Source organism: Cynoglossus semilaevis, chromosome 18, assembly GCF_000523025.1.
Source record: "Cynoglossus semilaevis isolate Cse_v1.0 chromosome 18, Cse_v1.0, whole genome shotgun sequence".
NCBI classification, from domain to species: Eukaryota; Metazoa; Chordata; class Actinopteri; order Pleuronectiformes; family Cynoglossidae; genus Cynoglossus; species Cynoglossus semilaevis.
In genome coordinates, this window is record NC_024324.1 from 14005826 (window position 1) to 14017945 (window position 12120).

The following is a 12120-nucleotide window of genomic DNA, read 5'->3' on the forward strand; positions in this document are numbered from 1 at the left end:
TCCTCCTCCCACCTCGCAGCTCCATCTCTGACATCCTGAGTCTAGGATATCCACCGTCTCTTCCGAACCAAAACGAGCTAACTTTATCTCGTCCTCAGATCTGCTTCCAATGTGTCAATCCAGAGATTTTCCACCTTCGCTAACTTCAGTTAGAAACACTTCCCCGCTTTTCTTTCTCAGCAGTCTTTACATTAACGGTCGTCCAATTATAACCAGCAACCCTGTTGCTCAACAGCACAGGGGGCAGTCGTCGCTACCTGAGTTAGTGAGATGGAGGTAAATACTGTGGTGACCCCTGGATGGAACTATGTTCAAGTGAATTATAAAATAGTAAACAGTAAGAATCAGTTTAGTCGTTGTAGTAGTATTTGTAGCAGTCGTGTTAGTATAAGCAGCAGTCGAAGTAGTAGTAGTAATAATAGTATTCTATTCTACTATTAAAAGTAAAGTAATAATACTAGAGGTAGTTGTAGGAGTACAAGTAGTAGTAGGAGTGGAAGACGGGTGCCTCTCAATGATTCATCAAGTTTCTTTCTACTTTTACCGCTAGGTGGCAGCAAATAACCATTTTACATGCAAAAATAATATCCGTTAGATGTACATGCACGGGTCAAGTGCTCTATCAGGACGACGACAACAACACCTGAGAGGACCAAATGTTACACCAGAGATGAAACACAGGTATATCTAGATGTATATTTAACCGTTCAATCATTAACATTAACAGCGGCCTCCCTTTGTTGATCTACATACTGTTTAATTATTAAGAGACGTGGACGGGTTTAATAGTTCGATAACATAGTTTTGCAACAAGTCACAGCTGTTGTAAAAGGGGGGAGAGTGAGGGAGTGAGGGAGGGAGGGAGAGAGGAAGGGAGAGAGGGAGGGAGAGAGGGGCAGAATCAAGCCTGCCAGGAGTTATATATGGAAAAAGTATGGGGGCAAACAGATACTGCACCATCTCAGTGGGAAGAAAAACAACTTTGACTTCTACAGATGGAAGGGAGGAGCACATCCAGTGACTGTACAGAGTTCACATGAGAACTGTATTTTTCAAAACACAAATAATGGCAAGCACCGGTCAGACTGTGGACTCGGACTGTTCTGTTCTATCTATCTATCTATCTTATTATATATCATATTGTTGATGTTGTTGTTGCTGTTTTGCAGTCAACAAAGAACATGTTACAAAGATCCATGTATTCAAAGCCCAGTACTGTTCCTCCATTTTGACCGTATAAGCCTTTTCAAATTTATATATATATATATATTATATATATTCTCCCGAATTTTACCACTAAAAAAATAGCACAACCAACTGTTTGTCAATCGTCATGACAGTTACAAACGCAGCATTCACGCTGTGCGGCAGCGAACTTAGCTTTAGCTGTAGTTACACGGATATTAAACGTTAGCGAAATATATCTATCTTATTCATGTTCCATAAGGGTAGAGCAGCGGAGTGAGACATTTTATGGTAAGATTTTATCAAGAAATCGCGGCCGGTTGTTTGGTTTTAGCTCCGCCAACAACGAGTCAGCAGGTCAACATTAAAAAATGCACAAAAGACGACATTTAAACCCGCAAATCTTCACGTAGAAGACTAACTCTCTTAGCACTAGGTCTAGGGACCACTGCATTAAGTCCGTAATAAATTTTAAAAAAAAATAAACTGAGTAAAATGATACACTTTTGATGAATTTTTGCTGTTTTCTGTTACTCTTATGTTATTTTACCACAAACCTGGATCATTAAAAACAAAATACGCATCTATAAGGTAAAAATCATAATTACAATGATTTTAATTCATATTAAATCTCAATTATTCAAAACAATTGAATACAGTGTGCATTGTTCTGGCATGGAAGAGTTCATTCATAAAACAGGGCTTTAGTGGATTTTTCACACTTTCTCTTACAAGTTTTTTTTTAAATTGAACTAAAAAAAAATAAAATCTTATGTTTTCACTTCTGCATATTTGACCCTGTTCTGTGTGAAACTCTTCACAAAATATCTTCATAACTGAAACCTCACTGTCAGCTGGATTACATAACCTCATTTCCCCTCAAATGTTTTGCAAATTCTCATTGCGTTACTCTTTTCCCTCCAACAGCGGGCGGGAATGGCGGCACATTTGAGCCCGAGTTATTAACCGTTAACTGCCTTGCAGCGGGATCACCTTATCACCTCCGTGTGTTGTTCACCTCCACTGGCTCTCTTTCTATCTCTCTCTCCCGCCTTTAAACACACACTCCGCTTTTGATACCTTTGTCTCAGAGTTTACATTTACAACCGTCAAACAGTCCATTCAGCGCCTACTCTTTGTCATTGACCCTGAGTATTTCCAGTGCTCTAACTGTTGGTTGCCATGTTGACATGTTGCTTAAGACATTTTTGCTACTACTTTTAACCCTATGAAACCATTATAAACTGACAGTTTAAAATTGAATTAATTTATTAAAATTTTATTTTTTATTTATCTTATTTTTTTATAGAGTGTTATGCTGGTTAAGGACTGTGTGTAGTTCAGCAGATTCCTGCCTAAGAATCATCCAAATGTCTCTCGGCTGTTGTGTAGCGATTAGTTGCGTATTGATTTTTAAACGCTAAAAGATGTGATAACATCTGCGGAACGCAAGTTACCACATTGAAATGAATAGAGCAAAAGGCCGAGGCTGGACTAAAGACCAAACTATTGACTTCTCATCGCTCGAGTCGCATCAATAACTTCGAGTACCTGCAGAGAAAAAAGCCAAGTGCATTACTGAGCTTGTTAAAAAAAAAAATCAATAGAGCACATTACATAACTCCACCGCCTAGGATCAAATCTCACATATGTTGTGTATCTGCTGTCGGTCCACTGGGTGCTGCTGCTCCGTGTGTCGTAGCACACGACCTGGTCATGTAACTGGGGCCTTTGTTGAAAACGGGGTGAGAAGGATGTGCGTGAGCACGAACTGTAGTGAAAGCAGCTGTTTTTGGGCTACATGTTTTCTACTGTTACATAGGGTGCTGTTACGTAAGGGATACTGCAGAACATCAGTGGACAGAGAGCTGTTTCACAACACGGAACAAACGTGTCAAAATAAAATTTAAAATTTTTTAACTTCAACTAAAAAAGTTTTTTTGAGGCCAATAACTTATATTTAATGTTTCTTGCTACAGTTATTTTTTTTCCATGGAAATGCATGGATTTGTGTCATGTTTGAGGGGAAATTATTATTATTATTATTATTATTATTATTATTATTATTATTATTATTATCACTGTACAAATGTTTTAAACAGAGATGTCTATTATTGGTCAACCAATGTTATTGGCCCGATATTAGCTTAATTGTAATAATATTAATAATAATGTAATACCTGTAGGAGTCGTTATCGCTTTGTCCTCCAATAAAAAACTAAAAACAATTTTAGGGATAAACGGCTGAATATTACAATGAAAGTCACTAGAGGGCAGCATTGCAGCTCATTTAATTAAGCTATTTTAATAATCAGGGCATTGTATGCAGAATGCTGGTGCCAGAAACTCATACAGTGGTTTGTACAAATACAAAAATTAATATAACCATTTGCCTGTATCTGTATCGGCCATTATTGGAATCGGAAGTTAAGTGTTTGGACAATATGACTAATGTCGGATATCTGCTTATAATTCAAAAGTCACCTCACTATGTATTAGGTTTGTTTGGTTTGTTTATAACTCTGCTGCCCCCTGTAGGAGTAACCAGGAACCTTCTTAGGAACCTAAAAAGAATGTCACTATAAAAAATATTGAAAGCAAAATTATTTTTCTACATTTTTCTACAAATGTATTGCCTACTTATTTCATAGTGTCTCTGTTTTTGGAGCTGTACAAGCTAACTAACTACAAGCAAAACAAATTATCTTTGCATCTTTAAGGTAAAATTCACATTTCTCCAATACTGCCCTTAATTAAAAATGTAATGAATATGTGCAACATTATGCCACTGCTAATTGTCCAGAAGTACTCCTTAAACTGCATGCTAACAAATGCCATCCCATTCCACATTTCCCATCATGCCCAGGTCACAATTTCCAGGAAAGAAACAAATCCAGTTCGTCAGCTTCGACCTAATCCTCGCCGGCAGCCACAGAGTTAAGCTCAGCGACAGGGGAGGGTCTCGGCTCCGCCCCCTCTCTTCATTTACATATCAGGCGGGAAGCCCTGGCTCTTTGTTGCTGCTGAAACCAATCAGAGACCCGCCCGCGCGCAAAACGCCGCGCTGGCGGGAAAAGGCCGGCTTCAGCGCTCCAGTCAGTGACAATGGAGAAAACCAGACACCCACCCATACACACACACACACACACACATACACACACCCTCTTTGTCTCACATACAGTACACTGCAGAAACTACTCCCTGTGCACTCACTCACACACACACACACACACACACAGTCAGTCCTTTATATGCTGGCACTCCTGTTTCCTGCCTGAAAGCAAAGGTGAAAGAAGTGAAGAGACACAGAGACACAGAGATGGACGGCAGGATCAAGCAGGAGATCTGGTGGGATATTAAAACACCTGTGACACAAACACACACATTACATCACAGCCCCCCGGTAACACCACGAGAATTCCTGACCGCTTTAGGAGTGCGACGGCGGCCCAACCAGACCCTAATGCATCGCCTCTAAGCAGCTTTGTCTAAAAATAAGCACATTATTATTATGATTTCTATGCAACACAAAGAGAGCGTCGCGTTCCCTCAGCGGACCTGGGAGTTGACCTGGTGGGAGAAAGGCACCGTGTTGCTGGAAAACAGGAAGGTGTGTCACTCTCTGTCTAGGAGTGGAAGAAGAAGAAAAAAAGAAATTAGAGAAAGGGGGGGAGGAAAACAAAAAAGTGCCATCTGCATGACATAATCAAAGAGGAAACAAGCAGGAAGAGAGAGTGAGAAGAAGACAAGCACAGACTGCAGCGATGACACTCCTCCTGAACGCAGTTCACAACTAATCACATCTCCTCCTCTACACGCCCTTCAGCCGCTTCTCCTTTTTCTCATTTAGGCAGCCACCGCCGGAGCCAGACGGTGTGATACAGAGAGCGGCATGAACTCAGTGAACCTCAGTTCATCCCTATAGACACACACACACACACACACACACACACATCAATAAATGATGCGCTGCTACTGTGCTCGGGACGCATACATCACATCATACTGAAGTGCTATAAACTGCCTGAAATAGTCTGCTGCGGCGTCGTGCACACTCATCCTTGACTACTGTGTGTGTGTGTGTGTGTACAGATCAACATCAATGTGTGTAGTTACAGCCTGGGTTAGAGCTGGATGGAGCAGGTGTGTTTGTGTTTCAACATGTAACGTTTCCCCCTCCCGCTTTCGCGACGTACATTCTCAATTTTCTTCCCCCCACAGAGCGCCGAACAATGGCCGCCGGGAAAGAGGAAGCTAGCTGACGGACGCTCAGGAACAGGACACAAATGTCAAATGGAACTGCAGAGGTCTCTGTATGCTGGAGATAAAAGTGAACCAGCACACAGCTGGCAGATTGGTTTCTGACTCGTTTCACATTCTTCTGCGGGAAGATTATAAAAGCATGTGGTGTCTGTCTACTCTAAGACCTTGCCATTCCCAAATACGCGACCTTGTTGTGTTGTCTGTGGACGCACTCCGAATTAGACTTAGAGACTCTAAGACCTTGCCATTCCCAAATACACGACCTTGTTGTGTTCTCATGAATAAAGCGCCTTCTCTGTAGTTCCATCCTCAGTACAGACGCCTCATCTGATCAGCCGCTGCCGTGTCGGTCTACCCCAACCCGGGGTGCCAGATGGCAGGGAATGTTTAGTCAAATGGGATTGGAGATTAGGGAATTAGTGGGACTTCAAATTACCTAGATGCACAGTCACTGGATGATTTACGCGGTAAAAGCAGATTGGTGAAGCAAAGCGCTGCTCAAGTTCAACGGCGACGACGGATTTCACTTGAAGCGACCGACGCTCAAACGTGACTGCGAGTTCACTTCCCTGCACGAACCTTTATGATGCAACTCAAACATTTCCTCAGATCAAACTTGGAATCGCCTTCAGGGACTTTAGAGACCAAACTCTAAACCAAGTGGAGTCGACACAGACATCAGTTCAGAGACCTAACCCTATGACGTAAGGAATTTGACTTTTTTTTTTTTTAAAGGCATTCTGAGAGTCTTTTAACCCTAAAACGACTGGATTGATGGACTTTTTTCAAAGACTCAGATCAGTCCTGAAACTCAACGTGAACTCCAACTCGAACAAGTATCATCATGTCTGCTGTTGTTTTTGCAAAATCAAGTCGAAGTATTTTCAACTTCGAGGAAAAACCCGTCTTGATAGACTAACATTTCACGAGCTAATTTCAAAGGAAACTCGGGAAGCGCAGTGTCCAGCACCAAAGGCTGAGACGCCAACGGAAAAGAGGTCAGATGGAGACACGCTGCATCTATAGGCTGCAGTGTGTGTGTGTTAGTGTTACATAAGTCAGTCTGTGGTTCCCCTTAGTGTGGGCCTCACGTATGGAACAGGCTGTGCTCTGTGAACGTATCCAGCTACTGAGCCGCTGCAGGGCAACAGAGGACTGACATAGAAATGAGGCACTGACACCGACTGTGAGGACATTTCCGAGGCTGTTCTTTCTCTCTCTCTCACACACACACAAACACTATGTAGGTATCACCAAATCAAATACCCAAAGAAACAGGAAACCTCTACATAAGCAGAACTGGCGGCGCAGCACCGGCGGCTTTAGCGGGCTTTGCTAAAACGCCCGTAGCTTACGAGTTCACTCGGTGCATGAGCGTGCGCACAACAGTAAGATTCAACGCATCGTGATGCGTTAATCACTAATTAGCCCCGTGACCCAGATGCCACCCTACTACTCGGAGTGTGTGTGTGCTTTCACGAGGCTTGAAGTCTTATGTCACTGAATTGCACAACCGCTCATTCTGTCTGTGTGGAATGATTCAGCGGCGCCTGGAGGTGCCAGGCAGGCACCTGAGATAACAGCATACCTCGCATAAAAGCTGCTCAGGAAAATGCCAGGAATGAACGAGGAAGATGACGAGCGACGTCTCAATTTACGATCGCACACATTGTCTTAGTAATTACATGGTGTGTAAAAAAAGGGCTCAATAAAGAGGGAAAGGAAAGGGAAATATTATGGCAAGCTGGATAAAAATATAACAAGAAGGAAATGGCGATCAGTGTGACTCCTGTACTGTATGGTAAGTCCCCAGTAAGCTTGAGGTCTGACCCAGTTAAAAAGAGAATGTGGGGCACACACACACACACACACACACACACACACACACACACACTTCCAACTATTATACGGCTGAAAATACTTTCAGTCATGTGGATGAGGTCAAAGATGGAAGCTTGTGATCTTAACTTCAACTGAAGAAACAACACTGAATGAAAGAGCCGTTTGTAATGAAGCCAAATCATTCAGATTCTTAAGTAAGGAGGGGGAAGGCAGGTAAAGTCAGGGATGACCACACGAAGCTAGCGGAGCGACAGGTATCGTGTGTGCAGTTTTAGAGTACACACACACACACAAGACTTTGCAAACACACTCTCGACGACGTAGCAGCAAACCATGACAGTGCAATATCTATGCGAAGAAAAATAGAGGTGTCATGCAAGAAAATTCATACATTTTTCTTAAAAAAAGGAATAGAAAAAAAAACTTAAAATTATTACTAATTAATTCGGTAATCAAAAATAAAATTAAAAATAACTGTATTTTTATTAAAAATAAAATCAAAATATTTTCTTCCTCCAACCATCAGGCTGGACACCAGTACCTGGGTGTGGCTCATTTAGTTCCACACAGATAGAATAAATATTGTTTTAATTTTAAAAACTTTAGTCAGCATAGTATTGTCTATTCCACTATATACATTATTATTAAAAAATAATTATATTAATACAAATATATTTAACTTGCATTTGAAATGTCATTTAAAAGTACCGATGGTGTATTTATTGGTAGTAACTCTTAAGTATCTCTTAATTTCTAATGAATTTTTTCTCCTTTTCTTCTTTTCTAATATAATATTAGGTACATTATAGGGTAGAAAAAATAACATTAAAACATTTTAAACTCACCTCATTTTGACTACATTGAGGGAAAAGGTTTGTTGTGACACTCTCGGGGCGGGGGTGTACAGCTACCCACAGCATCAGGTGCTCGGCACTTTAGGAGCCAGCGATAACAGTGTTCTCTTGGACTGGGCTATAAATAATAAGAAGGTAGATTTTAAGTTTAAAAGACGTTTACTTTGTCGTCGGATGTGTACATCTCCACGGTACACCGCCGTGCGGACGCAAAGAAGATTATTGCTATGCATCAGCAGAAGATCTCAGGAAAAAAAACAACATTTAAACTGTATACAGCTACCCCAACAATAGATTATCTAAAGTGACATCACATCCACTTGCATGATTAGTAAAGTGCATTTTTTTTAGCTCAAAACAAGACATTCAGTTTAAGGCACGTTGAATTCAAAGAGAAAAAAAGGCTTTCTTTAAATAGTCGTCATTTTGTTTTTAGTCTTTCACGGTCAATACGAATACTGCAACTCGGAGTATCTGCAGATACCGGCTTCACTCTGATAGCTTCTTTGTTGCGCAAAGTATTGGATCGGACGGGCTACAGTTGTTTTTATCGATATCCGATTTTGAAATTTGAATGTCCAAGTCCGGGACGTTACAAACGACGATCCAATGGTGTTCACAGACCCGGCTGAAACGATGAAGATGGAGTCTAAATGTGGACAGAAACTTGCATATATGAGTGCTGCGCGAAGACTTCGGTCGGAAGAAGACTGATCGGTCACTTCTGCGTCAACTCTGTTTCACCGCGCGTCGTCTCCGCGTCTTCGGCACGGCCCGCAGCGTCACGGTCTTCTGACGGAGTCTGGACCTGGTCCGTCTTCCTCTTCTTCTTCACGTGGTAGTGATGCTTCTTTGACTTCAGGTGAGCTGCAGGTCACAGGTCATGTCACAGTTCAACTTACCGCGTCGTGATGTGTGTATTATACCGACCGGTACAGCACACACACACTCACCTGTCCACTCCAGCTCTCCGAGGATCAGTTTGTCACAGAGGTCGCACGTGTAGAGATGACGTTTGTTTTTCTGCCCGGCGCCCTCTACTCTGATTGGTGCAACTGCCGGCTCTTCGCCCTGTATAGTTTGCAAAATGTTTAATTAGAAATGAGACATGTTTTTTTTTTTTTTATTCTTTCAATGACCTGGTTAGATTGCGGTTGTTGTTTTCAATTGTGCAAAACAACCAGTGTGTTTTTTTTTTTGGTTTTTTTTGTATTGTGTCTGGAACAAAAACTGTTTGATTTCACTGAAACACAACAATGATTGGAAAGCAGTTTCCCCTCCTTAGGGCTAATGTTCTTCTGTGGTGGACAGATGCACTTGAAATTACTTACTGCGAGCTATTCATTTGGGTAGAGAGTTGTTATCATAATGCGAACCATAAATATTCACTTATTTATTCAGGACTTACCTCACGGCTTCACAGAGAGGGGAAAAAAAAAAAAAAAGAATGGAGAAAATTTGCAAATAAAAACACTTTCTCTCCCTGAAGCGAGGCTGCTTAGATACAAATGAACCTGCTGCTTTAGAGCGATTCGGTGGCACGTTGACTTTTTTTTTAAAACAAACCAATAAAAGTAGTAGTTTTCTCATTTGTTCACATGCCGATACTTGGTACCAGTCGGGATACTATTTTAGGTGGGGTTTCAATAAATATTTAAAAAACCTAATAGTTTAAGTGAAGGTTTTCTTTCTGCAACGACCAACGGGTGTTTACACAATTAGCCAGAACAAACTTTGTGTCAGTACTTCAAACAACTGCATTTCAAATACCTTAAATACATCTTGAAGGTGTTAGAGATAAGGAGGAAAACGAGAGAACGAAACTGGGTAGAGCCAAAAAGAATTTTTTTTTAAATTGCAGAAATGTTCGTAAAAGAGATCACTGTAGAAAATGTATATATATATATTTTTTATAAGTGTAATACGAGTGAGTAAGAGAGAAGGAATGGAGAAGGAGGAAGCTGTAGCATAGCAGTGAGGCCACACCTTACTGAGACTGTCCAGTATCTGCAGTGCAGGAGTCAGCACCGTCTCCTCCCACCTCGACACGTCCGTCACATCCAGGCCGTACACTGGTGGCACGTCGTCTCCAGGCCCTGCACAGACACACACTGCAGGGTTTACACACTGGATTCTTACTTATGTGGGTGAAAACAGCACACTCCTTCACAGTCTTTTCACTCATAATTAATGCCCTAAACGCACACTTGTGCTGATGCTACGTCGTACAACGAGAGATCACAGAGGGGGAAAAAGCTGAGGTGGACTCCGGGATGAATCAAATGCAAAGCGGTAAATTTAAAGTGGCAGTGATGCGCCGGAGCTGCACCCTGACGCTCCGTCAACTTGCTGACTCACACTGGCTCGATAAAGCCTCCGCCTTCTCTCCTCTCCTCTCCTCTCCCCCCCTCCTTCCTTCTTTCCTTCCTTCCCTCTTGTGCGCCATCTCTCTCCATCACTCTCTCATCCTCCCTCTCCCTCTCCCCATCTCTCACTGTTCCAGCCCTGCCTTCCCATTTCACATCAGTCAGCAGTCTGCGGGGCCTCAGCTCCGAACATCAGCCTGTCTTTATGTCTCTTCATCCATACGTCTGTCTGCATTTAGAAGCCACTGCACCGGACCGACACAAACACCCGCAGCGGAAACTGGTTCCTTTTAAAGCTGCAGACACATCACAACTAAGGCTGCCAGATGCACTGAGGATATTTAATTAAATACAATTAAATATGTTGTGTTAATTATATTTTAATACCTTGACATTAATGCAATATGTAAAATAAAAAATTTTACTAAATTTATTAAATTCCCGCATTAGGAAAAGTCTATAAGGGACAATTTATTTGGATTTCATTCATTTTTAGAAATTAAGTCAGAATATTTTATGTACATACGAGATCATTTTAGTTGATTTTTCTTTGATTAATTACTTCCAAATCAAACAGCAGTATTCCATTCTCCTAATGTCACACGGGAGTCACGAGGAAACGACACGTCGCCTCCTGCGGCGCGGTTTTTGCGTTCACTCTTTTATCGGTGTTAAGCACATACACTTAGGCAAATGGATCCCATTAACCTGTAAGGTGCAGTCGGTCGACTTAATTAAAAGCTAATCCTTTCCACACACCGACTGTGCCGTGGGATCTGTGACGCTAACAGTATCGCCTCTGTTCGAGAACAACCAAAGTCTTCAACGTCTGATGAACATGTGACGCATTTCAACGGCTTCACGCGGTTTTCAATCTGTAGGAAATCTAATAACTGGGGTACAAAGAGTATCGTAGCATCATGATCGTAGTACTTTTAAGGTTCAATTCCAGCATTGAAACAACCTCGAAACCCCACCCCCACACACAGAGATAACTAACTAACCAATAACTAAGTAACTCGTCTCTACAGTTTCACTGTACAGAGATGTATTTCAGCACACGTCGACTTGGCAGACTTTGATAACACTATTCATCGAGCACTTCAGCATTAAGTACTTCAAATATACTGACGATAGTTTTATTGGACAATGGGCTGTTAACTGAAGTGTTGGAGGCCTTTTTACGGGTATTAAACTAATGTTCTACGGCGCATTAAAAACAGATCCTTAAAAGTTGGTAGGAAAACATTGACACCCAAATACTTTCTTTGCTTGCTAAAAAAAAATTCTGTAAAAAAAAAAGGGGGAAGGAGGCTAAAAAAAAAATGGATTTCTTCACCTGATGCCTATTGTTTACAGTGGGATGTGTTACTAAAATAAGTAACTCTTAATAAAAGTAAGTGATTCCCAACCACTGTGCCGTAATTATCCAATTTCACTCAATTGGGCTGAAAACAATTTTTTATTTATTTTTATATAATTTTTTTTAGAATGAAAGGCTGATCAATTCTGCTAGGGGGCAGCAGATAGCTATGAAAACTTAAAAAAAAAAAAAAAAAAAAAGGAAAACAGACGGTTAAAAATTATTTTGTCTTTTTTTCATTTCCGCC

The 12120-nt window shown here is 41.3% G+C and overlaps 1 protein-coding gene across 7 annotated transcripts in view; it reads right to left on the minus strand.

The window, feature by feature from the left end:
• Positions 1-4235: 4235 nt before the first annotated feature.
• Positions 4236-12120, minus strand: part of trit1 (tRNA isopentenyltransferase 1) — a 44216-nt gene continuing 36331 nt past the window's right edge. For 4 of the 7 annotated variants that reach the window (XM_008332076.3, XM_008332078.3, XM_008332077.3 and 1 more), the window contains exons 9-11: positions 10131-10240; positions 9098-9215; positions 8670-9011 (exon numbers count right to left, since the gene is read on the minus strand). In XM_008332076.3, the coding sequence (XP_008330298.1) occupies positions 8863-9011; positions 9098-9215; positions 10131-10240 (377 nt within the window). In that variant the 3' untranslated portion in view covers positions 8670-8862. Of the gene's footprint in view, positions 5105-7817; positions 8263-8669; positions 9012-9097; positions 9216-10130; positions 10241-12120 lie in introns of those variants that run through there. The other 3 variants (XR_003052622.1, XR_003052621.1, XM_025065052.1) reach the window with 3 other exon arrangements.